Source organism: Heloderma suspectum, chromosome 15, assembly GCF_057233095.1.
Source record: "Heloderma suspectum isolate Gila_16-S chromosome 15, 16-S_ref, whole genome shotgun sequence".
NCBI lineage: Eukaryota > Metazoa > Chordata > Lepidosauria > Squamata > Helodermatidae > Heloderma > Heloderma suspectum.
The window spans coordinates 23806450-23826762 of NC_139472.1; the positions used below are offsets into that span (position 1 = coordinate 23806450).

A 20313-nucleotide genomic window follows, 5' to 3' on the forward strand; every position below is an offset into this window, starting at 1 on the left:
GTTTAAAACTGCTCCATTCAGTCCGCTACACCAATGGGGGAGGAATCGCTCCCCACTGTTAGCTCTGATCTCAGATCAGCAGTGGTGCACCTTGGGAGCAGTCCAGGGGCCCCACAGATGGTGCTGTGGCTGGAGTGGGGTTTAAATGCAAAACTGCACAGGCACAGATGATGTTTTTAATCAGGGTTGGCAAACACACCTCCTCCTCCTCCTCCTCAAATGTAGAAGCAGTTGTAAAGCATGGAAGGGCAGTCGGAGAGACATGTTAGCCATGTGCTTCACAACTGAACTAATAACCCCCCTCTCCATAAGACCAGGGTCTAAAATTACCAAGCTACCCCACTTCGGACCAGGGGTAACAGCAGGGGCAGTGGCAGTGGGGGACTCGGCTGGTGCTGGGAAGGGGGCCGCTCTCTCAAGTGCTGATGGAGTGTCCTCAGGCAGCACCCCCATGGGGAGATCATGCACTGTGCAAAGCCCGGAACACAGCTGCCCCTACCAGCGAGCCCCCTTCTCTGTGGGGGGGCAGGGCGATGCCCTCACTCTGCCCACAGAGGGCCGGGGGGGGGGCAATTCAGCCCACAACCACATTCTGGTTCTACATCCCTAGACTACAAGGTTAAGTCAGTAACTTGGGTGCTTTGACCACATGGGAACAGAAACATGGAGTTATAGTTCTGGACTTATACTAGCTGATAACTGTATCACTTTACATGGAGAATATGATAGAGCAATGCAGGCCTGGCACCTGAATGCTGTACAGCAAAGCATATCAGAGGTATGATGGGGCTGAGGCTCCCCGCCCCCTTCATGCAGAGAGTAGAACCTACACCTATCGACCTGGGAGTAAGCCCCATTGAACTCAATGGGACTTATTTCTGAGTAGGCATGTATAGGATTCAGCTGCAAGACTCTGATTAATAATGTGTTTTGCTAATTGATGGAAATCCAAATTTACTCCACAAATCTTCGATGCTCAAAAAAGTTTGGGAAATTTATTTATTTACAACATTTATACACCACTCCACATCTAGGCAGATTCCAGGGCAGTGAACAATAAAAGATGCAAGATAAGATAAAATAATAAAACTTCATGTAAAAAAATCATTGTTTTTAAAAAGAAACAGAATTCTAATAAAAGTGTGGGAGGTCAACTAAGAAAGGCTTCTTGAAATACAGCTGTTTCAAGAAGCGCAGGAAACAGCACAGTGTTGGCACCTGCCTCACTTCCAGGTGTAAGGAGTTGCAGAGAAAGGGGGCCACCACACTGAAGGCTCTACTCCCGGGGGGGGGGGGGGCTCCAATCGGGCCATTGGTCCATGTGGAACCACCAGAAGCATGCCCTCTGATGACCCCGGGGACTGGTTAGGCTGAGGAAAGAGGAGGCGCTGTCCCGGGTAACTTGGTCCCAAGTGGTTAAGGGCTTCGTGTACTAGTGCCAAAACCTTCAGCCCGGCCCAGTAGCGAACAGACAGCCAGGGCGGGCCCCTCAGCAGGAGAGCTGCGTGCTGGAAAGGGGCAGCTCCTGATAACAGCCGAGCTGCTGCGCTCGGCACTAGCTCCAGCTCCGGACAGCCTGACGGGCCGCGCCGCAGAGCGCGCCCCGCAGCAATCCGGTCTTGAGGTCGCTACGCCTGTCCCACCGCGGCCGCGCCGGCCCAGGCCAGGGGAGGCCGAGGCTGGCGGAAGGCCTCCGAGCGGCCACTCGGGCTCCCAGCGGCAGCGAGGGACCGAGGGCGCCCGGGCTGCAGCGGGAGCGCAGCCCAGCCGGAGCAGGCGCGGCGCCGCCGCCAGGCCTCGGCCCCCGGCCCTCCGCCGAGTCCAGGCCCCGGCCCGGGCCTTGCCAGCCTCTCCCGACTCAGACGCCGCGGGGCAGAGCTGCGCCCCGCGGCGCGCGGATGCGCCGGCAGCCGCGGCTCGAGGGGCCGGATGGGCCGGGGAGCCTCGCCGCTCGCGACGCGGCCAGGGCGGAGGCGCGCTCGCGCCCCGCCGCGGCCGCCGCCCCGGGAGCGCCAGGGGGCCGCCCTCCCCCGGCCGGGCCCGCCCCCGGGCGGGGCCGCGCCGCCCTTGCCGGCAGCCCCGCGCGACGCGCCCTGGAGGCCGCCGCCGCCGCCAGCATGTGAGTCGCGGGCGCGCTTGGCCGCCGCAGCGCTATCGCGGCCGCCGCCCCCCCGCTCGGGCTCGCGGACGCGGCTCGGAGCCCGCCCCGGAGCCGGGGCCGCCGCCCGGCAGGCCGGGCCGGGCCGCGCGAGCGAGCGACGGCGGCGCCAGGCTCGCCTTCCCGCTCCGCCGCCAGCCCTGACCGCGGAACGGGGCGCGCGGATCTCGGCAGGAAGGGCCTGCGCCGCCGCTCCCCTTCCCGGAGCCGCCCTGACGGCCGTCCGAAGGCAGGCCGGCGGAGTTCAGCCGGGGCTGGCTCCCGAGGAAGCGGCCTCTCCCAGCGCCGGGGCAGCGGCAGCCCTTCGCGGAGGCGCTCTGGGCGCCCGCGGCGCTGCCCCGCCACGGCCCGCCCCGCCCGGGGACGGCCTCTCCCCTGCCTCTGAGGAGCAGCCGCTGCCCGGGCCCGGGTCGCGGCAGCCTCGGGCCTCGGAGCGGGTGGAGCCCCGCTCGCCCGGGGAGGAGCGGCGCCTCTGCCGTGGCTGCGGCGGCGAGGCGCAGGCGGGCTGGACGGAGGCTGCCCGAGGCCCGTGCGCGGCGCCCACCTCCCGCCAGCTGCCCCGGACGGCTGCGGAGGGGCGCTTGCGCGTCGCGCGCGAGGAGGCCGGCCCCGAGCGCCGCGCATCCCGGGCGTCGGCTGCGGCAAGCTCTGGCGATGCCATTTGCGCGGCAAAGCACGGATCCAGCAGGGCGGGAGGCCTCCTGCGCTTGGGCGGCCCCAGCAGCCCGCGCTGGAGCGACCGCGCTGGGGCCGCGCGGACGCCCAGGACGCATCACAGCCGGGCAGAGACGCCCGGGACTCCCGAGAGCCACGCGCTGGCTACGGCCTGTGGCCGGCCTGGCGCGATGGAAGGGGCTGACGCTGCAGGCCCTGTGCATGTTTACCTATAAGCAAACGCCGGTGTGTCCGATGGGGCTTCCTCCCTAGTAGCTGTGCGTCGGCATTGCAGCAGGAACGTCGGACCCATTCGTTAGAGAATAAGGCCCGCTGGACATCCTGGCATTTCCTTATGAGTAAGCAGGCGTAGGGCTGCATGGCACTGTCAGTTCTGCCTCTGCGTAGATGGAGCCCGTCTCTTGGAGACATTTGCACTCAGGACTAAAAGCACTTTCGCTTCGCGTTTTCAGTAGTTAATGTAAACCCTGCATCCAACTTAAGGTTGGATTTGTCCAGCTGGGGGTCATATATGCGTACACAACGCTGGCTTGTGGCAGGTAAGTTTGGGACTTCATGTATGGGGAACTAGGAAGTGATTGTTTTGCCTTCTGTATCTAGGCACTGTTCAGTGAGCTGGGTTCTGCCATTCTTGGATGACTGTGCTGCGATGCCATAAGAATTTAGTGAAGGATCACGGATGGGAGGGGATTGATGCAAGAAAAGCAGGGTGTCAAACATCAAGCAATGAAATCTTTAGTGAATTGGTATAGGCAGGTCAAAGAATCATAGAATAGTAGGGTTGGAAGGGGCCTATAAGACCCTCGGGTCCAACCCCCTGCTCAGTGCAGGAATCCAAGTCAGAGCATCCCCAACAGGTGGCTGTCCAGCCTCGTCTTGAATGCCTCCAGTGTGGGAGAGCCCCCCACCTCCCTAGGGAATGGGATCCATTGTTGTATTGCTCTAACAGGATGTTTTTCCTGATGGTCAGCCAGAATCTGGCTTCCTGTAACTTGAACCCGTTATTCCATGTTCTGCACTCTGGGATGATGGAGAAGAGATCCTGGCCTCCCTCTCCGTGACAACCTTTCAAGGACTTGAAGAGCACTATCCTATCTCCCCTCAGTCTTCTCTTCTCAAGGCTAAACAGGCCCAGTTCTTTCAGTCTCTCTTCATAGGGCTTTGTTTCCAGTCCCCTGATAATCTTTGTTGCCCTCCTCTGAACCCTCTCCAGCTTGTCTGCATCCTTCTTAAAGTGTGGTGCCCAGAACTGGACACAGTACTCCAGATGAGGCCTAACCAGTGCTGAGTAGAGGGGAACTAGTACTTCCCAGGATTTGGAAGCTATGTTTCTATTAATGCAGCCCCAAAGAGCATTTGCCTTTTTTGCAGCCACATCACATTGTTGCCTCATATTCAGCTTGTGATCAACAACAATTCCCAGATCCTTTTCACTTGTAGTATTGTTGAACTTGTAGTATTGTTGATGTCCGACTGACTGGTCTGTAGTTCCCAGGTTCCTCCGTTTTGCCCTTTTTGAAGATAGGGACAACATTAGCCCTCCAGTCATCTGGCACCTCACCCGTCCTCCATGATTTCTCAAAGAGAATAGACAGTGGTTCTGAGAGCTCTTCTGCCAGTTCCTTTATGACTAGGATGCAGTTCATCTGGCCTTGGAGATTTGAACTCATTCAAAGTAATGAGGTGTTCCTTGACCATATGCCTATTGATCTCCAGCTGCAGTCCTGCCCCTTCAGCCTGTACTTCGCCTTTGCCAGGGGGGTCATAGACCCTCCTTTAGGAGAAGACTGAGCCAAAGTAGGAACTGAGCACCTCTGCCTTTTCTTTGCCATCTGTTATCATTTTGCCATCCTTATTTAATAGCTGAACCACCATTTCTTTCCTCTGTCTTTTACTTTGCACGTATCTGAAGAAAGCCTTTTTGTTGCTTTCAGCATCCCTTGCTAACCTCAGCTCGTTCTCAGCGGTAGCCTTCCTGACACCGTCCCTGCAATTCTGTGCTACCTGCCTGCACTCTTCCTTTGTATCTTGGCCTTCCTTCCACTTCCTATATGTGTCCTTTTTTGTTTTCAGGTCATCTCTAAGCTTTTTGTGAAGGCACATTGGCTTCTTCTGTTGTCTTCCGCCTTTTTTTCTTGCTGGAATTGTTTGTAATTGTGCCTTTAGAATTTCCTTTTTTAAAAACTCCCACCCATCTTGAATGCCTTTTCTCATTTGAGTCAGTTGCCATGGCACCTTCCTTATCATTGTTCTGAGTTTATTAAAATCAGCTTTCCTAAAATCCAGGGTACAGGTTTGGCTACACTCAGCTTTTGCTTCCTTTAGAACCAAGAACTCAAGTATAACATGGCTGGATCTTAATTTCAACTTAAGATCACCCTCAGTCTTTCAGTTATGGGTCTGGTGTGTTAATGGAAAAAGAAGACATTGGTGCTGGCAGTCTCTCCCTCCTAGCAATGAGTGATGGCTTTTGTTTATTACGTGGTATGTGTTACAAAAAGGTACCTGGATTGATGCTTTAATTAATATACAAGTGTATTTTCATTCAGTTGGTTAAAAGGCAGACAATTCATCAACTAAGGGCACAATCCTATGTACGTGTAGGACTTTTTCTAAAATGTCCAGCACAATCCCAGGAATTCTAGGTCTTCTTTCTGTCTAAACATGCAGAGGTTTGCACCCTAAACTCCTTAACTGGTTGACAGCCCTAAAGAAAATGAGGTCTAGGAGAGATGAGGATCTTGTCAGAAACCTTGATCACTCTTCTTAGAGTCGCTAACTGGTTTAAAACTTTACTTTCAAAATTCTGTCTTCAACCTGTTCTCAGCGTGGTCTCTCTCTCTCTCTCTCTCTCCCCCTCCCTCCTCCCATCTTTCCTCATGGTTTTAATTTTTAAAGGCTAATGTTTCTAAATGGAACTGTTGTACAAAAGTTAAGAGCCATTTTCAAGACTCCAGGATGCTATTAGATTAGGATACTATTAGGTTAGGATACTAATCTAATAGTGAACATACTGTCTGAATTCTTGCCCGTTAGCATTTTGCCTGGCCAAGCAGTAGTAGTGAAAACTGTTGCTGTGTGTAGCAATGGCCGTGTGGTCAAAAGCAGCTCTATAAAAGCAGAGGGCCATTTCCTATAAGCAGCCTAAAGCTCGTGCTGCTGTTAAGGCATATGTACCCAGTATGTATACTGTAGTCTCCCTAGGGCAGGCATGGGGATCATGTAGCGACCCCCCATGTTGTTGGACTACAGCTCCCATTTTCCCTCACTGTTGGCTGCGCTAGTTAGGGCTGATGCAAGTTGTAGACCAAGACATCTGGAGGGAGACAAGATGCCCACCCCTGCCTTAGGGTTAATCTCAGGTGAGGCTGCTGAAGGAATCTTCCTTGGGGGGCTGTGTGTGTGTGTGTGCGCATGTGAGAGAGAGGCGGGGGGGGTCCCCTCATACTGGCATGGGAAGCATGTTATCTCCTTGAGAGACGATGAGCAGCCTGTGGATTCTGGGAAGACACTGCTGAGACTGCAGCTCCAGCATGAATAGAAGAAGCAAAACTAAACTATGTTGATATGAATTGTGAAAACAGTTGAAATGCGTGCTTTGGCTAACAAACTAGAGCTAACTAATGCTACCTAGCTGAGAAGTATAAGCAAAATCTGTCGATCCCAAGACACAGATGGTGCTCACGTGATGCTCAGCCCAGATTTCTCTCTCGCCCCTTCTGAACATTCTGTTTCTGAGTGACTGACTCATCTGGCCGTTCCTAAACGGCTGTTTCACATCTGCCGTCCCTGCAAGGATGTCCACTGGTGCAGGAGAAAATGGAAAAAGAGTCTACATGACCATGTGTGATGATCACTTCAGTATTGTGTCAGAGGTGCACCTGCTGGGAAGCCATGCATGGATAGGGTGATAGGAATAAATACCTTAAATACCTACGTTATAGGCCACCAGGTAGGTTGGTGTATGTGTGCGTGTTGTTTAAACAAACGCGCAAACAAAGACGCTTGATTGTTGCCACAAATTGTATGACTTAGTCAAGTTCTAATCCAAGACTGTCTGTCCCAAGATACAACTCCAGAAATAACCACTTTGGCATCCCCTGCCCTGTAGGTCAACCAGCGGTCCCACGGGAGCAGCCTCTGCCGGCACCCGCCGTCTTCAGCAGACGCAAAACCAAGTTGATGAGGTACGTATGGCCTTGCTGTTCCATTGAGGCTATGGGAAGGCTGATGAAACTGGGTTTGTTTTCCGTTTCTACAGAATGAGCAGAGTTGACCATCTCCTCGCTGATTTTTTCTTCCCAACTGCTGTTCTGCAAGAAGCTGCTCACTGTGGCACACCTGCTGCATTCCTAGGGGGCGTGTGGTGCTTTGGTAACGCGTGTGCAGCCCTCAAAGGGGTCCACAGCTGCTCTGTACTTGTACTTTGTGTGGTCCAGCTGTAAGGTCTCTGCGCTTTCTGAGTGTGTCTTGCAAATGTTTTTCTCAGTTTCAGGCACAGTTGGTAAGAAAGAGGGCTTCCCTTCATCTTTTTGTTTTGGTTTTTGACCTCAGAAGTAGGATGTTGGGCTTTTCCATTTACAAGATCCTATAATAGAAGGATGTTGCCTTTGCAGAAGCAGCTGGTACCCATGGGGATTGGTGGGGCAGAGGGCAAAGTGATCGGTGAGAAGCAGGGCTAGAGCCAACTGTAGGCAAAGCCAGCTAATTTTGGTGTTGCCCCAACCTCCTCCCTTACAGTAACAGCAACAACACTTAAACACCGCAGTACAAAATACCACCCGATTAACAACAGACCAAAACACGGGTCCAAAGCTGCACTTAGTGCACGCGCGCGCGCGCTCTCTCTCTCTCTCTCGCACGCACGGATCATCTTTCGTTTGCATGGTTTTTACATGGGATTTCCCACAAACCACCATTGAATCATAGATAACATCTGTCTCCATGGACTGAACTGCAAGGTCCCCATATCCTGCACTTTCCAATGCCACCATGGTGCAAAAGCATGGATCTAAGGCAGGACTGGGGAACCTCTTTCAGTCTAAGGGCCATATCCCATTTTGGGGAAGCTCTCAAGGGCTTCCAGTGGTGGGAGGGGCCAAAGGGGGTTGTACCAAAGGCAAAAGAGTTGGAGCTAAAGTACCAAATATACTAGCATATTTTAGCTTGAAGCTGTTAATGCCACTAACAGCCTTAGGAGAGGCATTTCAGCCTTTTAGAATGGGGGAAAAACCTGGGAAACAGTCCAACAATAACTGCGTGGAACCCCAGGTGGGCCGGATTTGGCCCTTGCACCTCCAATCTGAGGCATGGATCTTTACAACTTGTAAAGTCCCGCATTTAGGTGCAAAAACATCAAAGGCATAAATATGGGACGTCTGAAACTTGGCCTAGCAGCAGTTCATGTGGAAAGGACCTTGGTGCCTTAGTGGATCACAAGCTGAATATCGTCAGGCCATGTTGTCTTGAGGTCACAGAATAGTAGGGTTGGAAGGGGCCTACAAGGCCATCGAGTCCAACCACCATTACTGTTTGGTCATGTACTCAGGTAGGGATTCAGAATTATGACTTAAACAATACCCAAATTAACGTGCCTCATCATTAGATTCAGGCACAGTGATCAGGAACTAGGCATGAATACCCCCCAGGCAAAGAGTCGCATTCTTCCAAGTGTTGCATGACTAGTGATAAGTGTGTCGGCTCTTCTGCCTTCATTCATTTCGTTCATTTATTATATTTCTATACCACCCCATAGCTGAAGCTCTCTGGGCAGTTCACATATATTAAAAACCATTAAGATACGTTATATAAAGTATAAAAATCATTCACATAAGGACATAAAACAAATAGCATGCACAACAACATATATCTAAAACAATTTAGTCCATTCTCAGCAGGGCTTGGGAAAAGGAATCCACCCTACTTTCATTCATTTATTACATTTCTATACCGCCCAATAGCCAAAACTCTCCGAGTGGTTTACAAAGATTAAAAACTTTAAAAATACAGCATTGTGCATAATATAAAAATAGTTTAGCTACAAACATGTAAGCAGAGTAGACACACACATCTCCAAACAGTATCCCATGACCAGATTAAAAACCTATATTTTATTTATTTCATTTCTATACCACCCAATAGCCGAAGCTCTCTGGGCGGTTCACAGAAATTAAAATCATATGCTGCCAAATGTCTACAAGTAGAGGAAGGTCTTAACCTGGCGCCAAAAAGATGACAGTGTTGGCACCAGGCAGGCCTCAAGTTGTGGGGCTGCCACTGAGAAGCCCCCCTCCCTTGTTGCCACCTTCAGAGCCTCCTTCAGAAGAGGCACCTGGAGGACAGCCTTAGACAATGAGTGTAGTGTACGAGTGGGTTCATGCTGGGAGAGGTGCTCCGCCAGGTATTGCAGTCCATGTAAGGATTTATAGGTCAAAACCAGTACCTTCAATCAGGCTCAGAAACATACAGGCAGCTAGTGCAAGCAGGCCAGAATTGGTGTTATGAGTTCAGACTGTCTTGTCTCTGTTATCCATCTGGCCACTGCATTTTGCACAAACTGCAGCTTCTGAATTATCTTTAAGGGCAGCCCATGTAGAGAGCACATTGCAGTAATCTAATTTGGAGCTTACCAGAGCATAGGTGGCTGAAGCTAGGTTATCCCTGTCCAGATAGGGGAGTAGCTGGGCCACTAACTGAAGTTGGTAGAAAACACTCCATGCCACTGAGGCCATCTGAGCCTCAAGTGACAAAGATGGCTCCAGGAGAACCCCCAAGCTATGAACCTGCTCCTTCAGGGGGAGTGCAACCCCATCCAGGACAGGTTGAGCACCCTCCATTTGGTCAGAAGAACCACCCACCGATAGCATCTCGTCTGGATTTAGTTTCAGTTTGTTAGCCCTCTTCTAATCTAGTACCGCAGCCAGGAACTGATTTAGCACATCCACAGCCTCACCTGATGAGGATGAAAAGGGGAAATAGAGCTGCATGTCAAGAGCATCCTGATGACGGTGCACTCCAAAACTCCAGATGACCCCACGTATCAGTTTCATGTAGATGCTGAATAGCATGGGGGACAAAATCAACCCCTGCAGAACCCCATACTGGAGAATCCAAAGGCAATATTCCCCAAGCACCATCTACTGGTGCAGACCACGCAAATAGGAGCAAAACCACAGCAGTGCGGTGCCTCCCACTCCCTGGAACTCAGACAGTTGGCCCAGAAGGATGCCGTGGTCGATGGTACTGAAAGCCGCCACGAGATCAAGGAGAATCAACAACGTCACAGTCCCCCTGTCTTTCTCCCAACATGGGTCATCATACAGGATGACCAAGGCTGTTTCTTTGCCAAAACCCAGCCGGAACCTTCACTGAAATGGATCCAGATAATTGGTCTCATCCAAGAGTGTCTGGAGCTGATTGGCAACCACCCGCTCAAGGACCTTGCCCAGGAAAGGAATATTTGCCACTGGCCTAGAGTGATTTAGATTTTCCAGGTCGAGGGAGGGTTTCTTCAGGGGTGGTCTCACCACCACCTCTTTCAGGTGGCCTGGAACCATTCCCTCCCACACGGAGGCATTGATCATCTCCCTGGCCCAGCTGGCTGCTCCTTCCTTGCCAGTTGTCATAAGCCAAGAGGGGCAAGGATCCAAGATGGACATGGTCGCATGAACCTGTCCAAGCGCCGTGTCGACGTCCTCAAGCTGTACCAACTGGAACTCATCCAAGAGACCAGGACAAGGCTGTGCTCTGGATACCTCAGCTGATTCACCTGCTGTAACATTGGAGTCAAAATCTCTTGCATCTGCCAGGACTTACTCTTGCAAGAGCCCAGCAAGTGTATTACAGTGGGCCCTAGACGGATCCACAGCGTCCCTGGGGCCAGCATGTAATAAGCCACGGACAACCCTGAAAAGCTCTACTGGGTGGCACATAGAGGATTGAATAGAGGCAGTTAAATGTTTTTTCCTTGCCACTCTCACTGCCTCTGAATATACATGACTGTAGACACGCACCAGTATTTGATTGCATCCATTAGGAGTTTTCTCCATCTGCACACAAGCCATTTCCTGTTTTGCTTCATCACTCAGCTCTAGAGTATACCACAAATCTGTACGAGCTCTACTCAGGAGAGGGTACTCAGGAGCAATTCTGCCAACCATCTGGGTTATTTCTGCATTCCACAGATCAACCAGAGTTTCAACAGAAAAACCAGCCATATTAACTGGAAACACAACACACACACACTGAGCCCTCTGGAAACCATTCAGATCCATTAGCCTCCCTGGGCAGACCATCTTGATGGTCCCCACCCTTGCAGAGAGGAAAAGCCACTGTAAGTCTAAACCTCAGAGGTGATGATCTGACCATGACAGAGGGACCAATTCAAAGTCCCTCACCTTCAAATCACCATCCCCATAATCGGCTGAAAAAAACAAATTGGGGGCATGCCCTGCTATGTGTTGAGCCAGTGACATATTGGAACAGTCCCATATCTGTCATGGAGCCCATGAAATCCTGAGCCACCCCAGACAAGGTGCCCTCCGCATGAATGTTGACATCCCCCAGAACCAACAGTCTGGCGGACCTCAGCAGCACACCCGAGACCACCTCCATCAGCTCAGCTAGGGAGTCTGTTGAGCAGCGGGGTGGGCAGTACACCCACAGAATCCCCAGTCTGTCCCACTGGCCCGACACAAAGTGCAGACACGCTAGAAGTCAGACGGCCAGGGAGCCTGCAGAGGGAGATGGCACTCCTATAAACCACAGCAACCCACCTTCCACCCAGCCCTCAAGCCTACCCTGATACTGAACCAAGTATCTCCATAGGCAGAGCTGAGAAAGACCAACTCCTCCCTGCTCACCCATCCAGGTCTCGGTTATGCATGTCACGGCAGTCGCCTTGTCCACCATTAAATCATGGATAAGGGAGGCCTTATTCTGAACCGATCTGGCACTTAACTGCAGCATCCAGAGATTACTATTGACATTACTCTTTGCCCTGCCCAGTCACTTTCCCCTGTTTTGTTTAAGATGGAGCCCAAAGTCTTTGTACCTTTGTGTCCTTTGTAACACCCCCCACCCCCAAGAATGCAAGGCTCAAATGCTTGGTGTTTCTGACTGTCCCAAAGTTTTGGTACCCCCACCTTTCTGGCTGCGTCCATTAGCTGGAATCTCCTGGCCACAGAGCGTGGGCATTGTGCCTGAGAGCCTCAGCCCTCCTTCCAGAGCCTGTTCTGGTTTCTTAGTTCCGCGCTCCAGCAAGAGAGGCTGCAAGGAGGTAGCCCTTCTCAAGGCATCCTTCCTCACCACAACCGTAGGAGTTTCTCCATACGCACCAGTGTCATCTTCAGGATGAAACCAACAGGAACCCTGGAGTGGTATCTTTCAGGCCCTATTCTTTTTTCCTAGAGGCCCTTTCCCTACCAATGTAGCCTCCACCCATGTGCCTGCTTTTCTGTTGTGTGGATGTGTGTAGAAATGCGGTCTGTCTTCTGACCAGCTTTGGGTCGGAAGCCCAGCTGCTTCAGTGCAGCTTTGTCCTAGACAACCAGTGGGAAGGACTGCAGCAGGGTCTCCTTTTTCCTACAGTCTCCTTGTTTCCCCTTCGTGGTTGCTGTGGCTCAGCCAAATCTTCCGAAGAGTTGACTTGACACACTGTAATCGGAAGCTGTGGCGGCTGCAGTTATACAGAATAGCTGTCTGGAAGAAGAAATGTGCAGAAGTGTCTAGTGCACAAAGTGCTGCAAATCAGTGGGACAATGCTGAATCTACCTGCCTTTCCCTTTCACCATGGTGAGTGTGCACAGGGACTAGCCTCTGCACACTGCACACCGATGGAGGCAAGCCTTTGTGTGTTCCCACAACCTGGGTCCAGCTCCTCCAGCACTCTTCCTTGGCTACCTGGTACAGTGGAAAGCAGAGCCCCCCCCTTAAGCTGGCGCCTGCTTAAGCTGGGGGGCGGGGGCGCACCGGCTTCAGACAGGGAGCTTGCAGCCGCGGTGGGAACTAGTCTTGCTACCTCTGCTGCCTCCTCTCCCACTGCTTAATGTAAAGCCCAGTGATAAACTGGGCCTTCTCACTCTGAAACAAGGAGGATTCCCTCTCTCTGCCTGAACGAGGACAGGGGACGGGATGTCTGAGTATCAGTGTTCCATCAGCCTTCGAAATATCACATTACTGCTATGTGTGCAGCAACTTTGTGCATCTATATAAAATTGCTTTTTCCTATTGTGGGTCCAATACATGAATAAGTAAGCCAACAAACAGGTATGCTAAGTAAGGGTTCATTCTGACTTTTCAAGTGATGAATATCATGAGAGCAAAAGTGGGAAAGGTTTTGGAAAAATGTGTGGTCATAAATAGGGCTTCCCTCCATTTTTCTGCTTTTTGACCTCACAAGTAAGATGATGTGCTTTAAAGGCTTTCACAATTCTGTAAATACTTTGTGTGATAGAAAGATGTTGCCTTTGCAGGGGCGGCTGATAAAGGTGCATTCTGACTTTTCAGGTGGTGGATATCATGAGAGTCAATGTGGACAAGGTCTTGGAAAGGGATCAGAAGCTGTCTGAGCTGGATGACCGTGCTGACGCCTTGCAAGCCGGAGCATCCCAGTTTGAGACCAATGCAGCCAAGCTGAAAAGAAAGTACTGGTGGAAGAACTGCAAGGTAATAGGGGCTGAAGGACTAGCATCATCAGAAGCTGCCCTCTACTGACTTGGACCATTGGTCCATCTAGCCCAGAATTGTTGACACTGAGCCTGGTGGCAATGACTGTTCTGGGTTTCAGGCAGGAGTTTTTCCAGCCCTACCTGGAGTTACTGCCGAGGATTGAACTTGGGACCTCCTATGTACAAAGCAGGGGCTCTACCCACTGACCTATGCCCCTCCTTGGTGCAACTGTTTGTGTGAAAGTCTTAAATGTTAAATATTGGGAAGTCAGCTCTTGTTAGGGGGATCCCACTGCGGTCCCTGAAGAGCTCTGAAGGATGATTGGGGCTGCCCCCTCCCATCATCCAGGTTTCCCTGTACCCTGCCTCCCCACAGACTGTGATCTCAGATGCTATGGCTGTGCACCCTCTCTTTACCTAGGCACGCGTGCACGCACACACACCGAAAGGGGGGGAAATCCTTTTCTCTGCCATTTAAGTTGCTTATGGACCTAAATACGGAGGGAAACTTGGACTGGGGTGCATAGGCAAGGAGAGATCTGGCTGATCCTAGACTTGTGCCCTTCAGACAGATGTAAACTCTGTCAAGGAGCCTGGAATTCAAATGACAACTAAGCACTATCCTACCATTTCACACACACATTCTCCACAACTCTGCTTTCCTCATCCTAATGGGCACCATGGGGGAAGGATGTACACACATGCCACTTCGACCTGGGTTTCTGGGTCACGCTAGGCTTATGGTACAGCATACTTTTATCTCGGGGTCATGACCCAAGGTGACACCAGAGAAGATGGGGCAAAACCTCTCTTCCAAGACAGGGTAATCTCCTCCAGTCTGCTTAATGTTGCAGCCCTTTTACTTTTGCCAACAAATGTACATTGGTCGTTATTGACTTCTGTGAGAAGCCAAGGCTGAAGACCAAATAGTTTCACTTAGTAACAACTAATTCACCAATTTCACAAGATAGGAAGGTTTTAAGGTCTCATATCCATGGGAATATGGCCTTGTTTCCTTGATTGTTTTTGTAATGTCTTTTAAATAGTAAAACTCCAGGTCACAAACCATGTTGCATGTCTGTTGAATTCTTGCAAGACTTTCACATGAAGTAAAAGATAAAATTGGGGTATAGATTAAAGCCATAAGTTCTGAGACCTCTCTTGATAAGTAAAAAGTTTTGTTCTGTCCTTTGTTTTTCTTGCCAGATGTGGGCCATATTGATAGCGGTGGTGGTGGTTCTCTTAATCATCATCATCGGTAAGTTATCGCGATTGTGGAACTACATAACCAGAAGTATTCCTTGGAACTGGAGCCCCGTTCTCCCGTCCCTTAGCCAGGGAGTCATATGCCCAAAGGTGGCATTGCACCCCTCTGTCTCAGCCGCCATCTTGGCCATTGTGAAGTGCTGATTCTCCACTGGAAGGTCATTTGTGATGACGGTTCATCTTTTTGTGCCTTTTTTTTTTAACTGAAGTAACTCAGGATTTGTAATCAAGGCACTTTGAAAGCCAAACTGTTTAGGATTTTACATATTCTGTTTGCATCCCAGAGATGCGTGGTGAGTGCGCTATGTATTAAAATCTGATCTTAAAGTTGCATGTGAAATGGCTGGGAGAAATCCCTGCAGGATCTTATTCCCTCACTATATCAGTCTAGTACCAATTCAGCTCAGATAGAAATATAATAGCATTCCTAGGAAGTAAGTTTTTAAGGGAGACAGAGTTATTGGGTACTGTGAAGTAGCCATCAGGAATGCCTCTGTCCTGATCCACATAGTTGGTTTGTTGGCTTTCTTGAGGCTGTTCTTCAAAGATAACTATGAAAACCAGGTTATAGGCATTCTGATTTATGGGGCATAAATCAAAACAACTTCTGGCTTTGTAGACCAAAGCTCTTATCCTAAATTCATCTGTAGAAGGTTACCAGAAGCCCCTGTAGAATGTGTTCCTGACGTGAGGTGGATCATAAGGTTGGTGCATTCTGTGGCATCCAACTTGACTTGTTGTGAAGTGTCAAAGTATGATAAGTCCATCAAACCAAATGAGGTTCTTTCTTTAAGGAAACACTCTTCTGCTAACCATGCATAGTTTTGGAGGCCTGTGCAACTGTATTGTCTCCCTCAGTTAAACAAAAATAATAAAAAATTGTTGCTTCCCCCAATTTTTTTTTTTTAATATAGTTTGGAGTCTGTCCTCATGAACTGTCGGAGGAAACACTGAAGTTGAAGCTTTGTCAACATGAAACGTCAGTTTCCTACATCTAACCTGCTGTATTGCCAAGCTTTCCTAGGGATGCACAAATCAAACATTATTTTGGATAGAAGTGTTAACTCTTTGTAGTTTATTGACAGTGTGCCTTTATTTAAATGACGTGCTTCAACTTGTAAATACAGTTAAGACTGGTTGAGGCTGCTAAGAGCTGTGTGAACGCTGGAGAAAGGTTTTAAGAGTACAGAATTTCATGATCTATCATGTCTTGAAATGACCACTCCAGATGTATTTTTAATAGATCATGAGCATCTTGTCTTTATCCCAGCCCCTGTGTGACCTGTTAAAGGGGTAGGGACCTGTCCTCAGTTGTGCCTTCCTGAGAGAGATTAATCTCTTGCTCGCAGTTGTGCCACATTGAACAGCTGTTGCCTTCATTAGGTAATACCTATTTATTGATTTGGGGGGAACTAGCCATTATGAGCAAGTTCTTTCCATCTCACACTGCTTTTAAACTACATTGTAGTGAAGTTCTACACACTGAGCACTTAAAATAACTACCAAGACATCTTGGCTGTATTTAGGACAAAAACACAGTATGGTTTTTCTCTTCTCACAGTACACTACCCCTACTTAGTGCCTTATTGCTTGGGCCTGAACAAACACCATGAAGTATTCTTAATCTTTTTGTAATTCTGAGTGCACTTAACTCAAACTTCTGAGGTTGTTCTGGTAAAACTAAAGCTGCAAGAAATACTTCCCTCTGCATATGAGCAAGATGCTCTTTATTATGGAAATGGCATCAGAAGCACTGATTTTGCTTAGTTCTTCCCTGTTTGGGGTTGCCTGTATAGCCATTACCTGCCCTTTGATTTTACCGCTTTTTTCCAAGAAGGTCTGGTGCCAGAGCTCTTACTGTCTTCTGCCATACTGAAAGTGTATTTGGTGTACCACAGTCCTGTATGGTCCAAGGTACATATGATCACTTGCCTTGCTATTACCTCACTTTACTATCTCTTGCACTCCCATTGAATCTTCTTCTTGTCCCGCTTTAGCTTAGAGACCCAAAATGCAGACATGAATGACAGCAAGAGAGTTGGTTCTGTAAACTGTTTTACCATTATGGCCAAATTCATGTAGTGCTATGTTTTCTTATATTTGTAATGGAAATTATTAGGAAAGCCTTAACATTTGTAATATTTGTAACCTAATTTTGAAGGAGGGGAGGGGGAATGCTTGCCTACCTGCATGGTGAGAATGAGTGTTGTGATTTAAAACTTTAGAGCAAGTGATTATTCACATGTTGCTACCAATACTGCTACTAATTATCTAAACTTTCAGCTTAGCCCAACTCCGGAATTTAATATTCATAGGTTTGTGAGACTTGACATTTTTTTCTAAAACCTAGTCATAACTATTGTTTTGAGTGAGCGTGTTGGCAGGGGGAGAAAATTTCATACAACATCCCAGTGCTGCTAGCAAGGGAAAGAGAAGCCTTCATCACAACTGTTGAATAAAAGTGGATTGTAAGTCTCTTCTATTACGTTCTCTTTTACTGCTAAACCGCCAAAGAATCAATGGACCCACAACTGTAAAAAAAGAAAAGAAAAAAAGATGAAACTCAGGATAGAATGTTTGAAATATGTTAAAAAAAAAGTAGGTACGTGTATACCAAACAGTTGTATAGATAGTAGGGATGGCTACACGAATCAGCAGGCCTCAAACTCAGCTGTTCCTTATTCAGCACACAGAAGTGAAGAGCTTCGCAGCAGCCCCACCCGCTGCTGCTACTCCCAACTCTGCAGGAGCTGCCAAGGTTCAAAAACGATAACTAACCCACAGTATGCCCCCCCCCGCCCCTGGATACATAACGTTCTCCCCCCTTAGCTATCATAGTCTTCCAACTTTCATCGCATGTGCAGCTACTGCACTCAGCTAGTAGGTGTAGATTGCTCAGATGACTTTTCTTTCAGTAACTGGCATAGGTAGGGAAGAACCATCACTTGGTGGTTCTGGCACTTCAACTGTCAGTGAAAGAAACATCAATTCCAGATACATCTCCAGCAGCTACCTCTGCTGATGACCACCCACTCTGGCCAGAGCGCCTTCTCAGCTCGTCAACATGCCACGCTGACCCATCTGTACCAGTGACCGAGGAAGGAACCTATCTTGGTCCAGCACCAAAGTTCCTACCAAACACCTTATCTTGTGGGACAAATGAGCAGAGAGTAGGAGCTGAGAAGGCAGCATCCAGAGCTTGCTCCCACTTGCTTTGTAAGTCTTCAGCTAAATCTGGGTGGAAACAGTCAAGGCAAATTTTTAGATGACGCACGAGTAACTGCAGGACTGACTCCTGTTGTTGCACAAGGAGTAACGTGGAGCAATGAGAAGCCTGGCAAAGCATGCTGGCCAGTCTTCTCCTGCAATGCGTGTCACGGCCTCTTTTGTTGTCTACACCATCCACTCAGCTTGGCCATTTCCTTGGGGATGACGAGGTGCAATGGTGACAGCCTGAATACGGCTCTTGCCCACAAATGTTTTAAATTCAGCAGATGTAAAAGTGCCTTTGTATAAGACTACAGTATCAGGCAGTCCATGGGTTGCAAATAAGTGGCGCAGTGCTGTAATTGTTGCAGCAGCTGTTTGTGATGATACTAAAACTACTTCAAGTAAGAATCTACCACCACCAAAAAGTTTTTTCCTTGACATGGCCCTGCAAAATCAATATGGATTCTTGAGCCAGGCTTCTTGGTCACTTCCCATGGGAAGATAGGTGCCCTTGGTGGATTGCGCCTAGTGACTTGATGAGCACTGCACTCATTCACAGTTTTTTTAAATATCTAAGTCAATGCCTGGCCACCAGACACAGCTTCTGGCCAGTGCTTTCATACAGACAATCCGTGGTCAAGATGGTTTGATGACCCTTATCTGGAATAACAACACAGTTTCCCCATAGCGGACATCCCTTATGGGCAGACATCTCATGCTGATGGCATTTGAATGGCTTAAATTCCCCTGGTAATTCCTCATCTGGCCATCCCCTCCATACCCAGTTTAAAACATGAGTCAGTACAGGATCTAGAGCAGCCAGCCTAGCTATTTGATCAGCCTAAAGAGGTGGGTCAGGAAGGGCTTCTAGCATCAAGACTTCCAGTGGAGGAGGTACAACAAAATCTGGAATTTGAAGTGGTACCTGCCTCAATCCATTGGCATTAGGTATTGCTTTTCCTGGTTTGTAGACAAATGTATAATCATAAGCACTGAGCAGAATGCTCCAGCGCTGCATGCAAGATGATATGGTATGGCCATAGAGAACATTTTGACTCCTGCAGTAGCAGCCAGGGCTTCTCTGTAAATTTGGGCAAGGTTTCTTTCAGTGGGTGACATAATCCTTGAATAATAAGCAATTGGTGCCTCTGTACCATCTGGAAATTTGTGGCTTAACACAGCACCAACCCCATAAGAAGCAGCATCAGTAGTAAGGATTAGTGGCTTTTCATCATAATGTACAAGCACAGAATTTGAACTCAACTAGTGTTTGACATTCTCAAAGCACAATTACAAACAATTCCAACAAGAAAAAAAGGTGGAAGACAACAGAAGAAGCCAATGTTAAATAAGGATGGCAAAATGATAACAGATGACAAAGAAAAGAGAAGTGCTCAATTTGGTTCAGTCTTCTCCCAAAAGAGGGTCTATGATCCGCATGGCAAAGGCGAAGTACAGGCCGAAGGGGCAGGATTGCAGCTTCAGATCGATAGGCATATGGTCAAGGAACACCTAATGACTTTGAATGAGTTCAAATCTCCAGGGCCAGATGAACTGCACCCTACTGTGATAAAGGAACTGGCAGAAGAACTCTCAGAACCGCTGTCTATTCTCTTTGAGCAATCATGGAGGACGGGGGAAGTGCCAGATGACTGGAGGAGGGCTAATGTGGGCAAAAAAAAAAAAGGGCAAAAAGGAGGAACCTGGGAACTACAGACCAGTCAGTCTGACATCAGTCCCTGGGAAAATTCTGGAGCAGATAAAGCAATCCATCTGTAAGCACCTTGAAAACAATGCAGTGATTACTTGAAGCCAACATGGATCTGTCAAGAACAAATCCTGCCAGACGAATCTGATCTCATTTTTGGATCTGGTAACCTCCCTTGCAGACTGTGGGAATGCTGGGGACATAATATACCTCGACTTCAGCAAGGCTTTCGACAAAGTGCCCCATGATCTCCCGATGAACAAACTAGCTCAAAGTGGGCTAGATGAAACAACGATCCAGTGGATTCCCAGTTGGCTACAGAATCGGACTCAAAGAGTGCTTAACAATGGGACCTTCTCCAACTGGGGAGAGGGAACGAGTGGGGTACCGCAGGGCTCAGTCCTGGGCCCAGTGCTCTTCAAGATTGTTATTAATGACTTGGAGGAGGAGGTGCAGGGAATGCTGATCACATTTGCAGATGACACAAAATTGGGCAGGATAGCAATACCCTGGAAGACAGAAATAAAATTCAAAGTAATCTCGATAGACTGGAGTGCTGGGCAGAAAACAGAATTAAATTTAATAGGGATCAATGCCAAGTTCTGCCCCTAGGAAAAAGAAACCAAATG

General features: G+C 49.1%; 1 protein-coding gene across 2 annotated transcripts; it reads left to right on the forward strand.

Annotated features, from left to right (window-relative positions):
• The first annotated feature begins 977 nt into the window (after positions 1-977).
• VAMP3 (vesicle associated membrane protein 3) lies at positions 978-17301 on the forward strand. 2 transcript variants are annotated; one of them, XM_084822153.1, is made up of 5 exons: positions 978-2150; positions 6945-7020; positions 13340-13498; positions 14707-14758; positions 15681-17301. In XM_084822153.1, exons 1-5 carry the CDS (start codon positions 1930-1932, stop codon positions 15698-15700), a joined length of 528 nt encoding a protein of 175 aa, XP_084678279.1. In that variant the 5' UTR covers positions 978-1929; the 3' UTR covers positions 15701-17301. The 2 variants fall into 2 exon arrangements, with proteins under 2 accessions (XP_084678279.1, XP_084678280.1); XM_084822154.1 differs by having other exon boundaries at positions 978-2119.
• The last annotated feature ends 3012 nt before the right edge of the window (positions 17302-20313 follow it).

Coding starts and splice junctions, on each gene's coding strand:
- VAMP3 (XM_084822153.1), top strand. CDS start 1,930: ATGGGCCGGGGAGCCTCGCCGCTCGCGACGCGGCCAGGGCGGAGGCGC. Junction 2,151..6,944: donor GCGCGCTTGGCCGCCGCAGC/GCTATCGCGGCC, acceptor CCTGCCCTGTAG/GTCAACCAGCGGTCCCACGG. Junction 13,499..14,706: donor ACTGGTGGAAGAACTGCAAG/GTAATAGGGGCT, acceptor TTTTCTTGCCAG/ATGTGGGCCATATTGATAGC.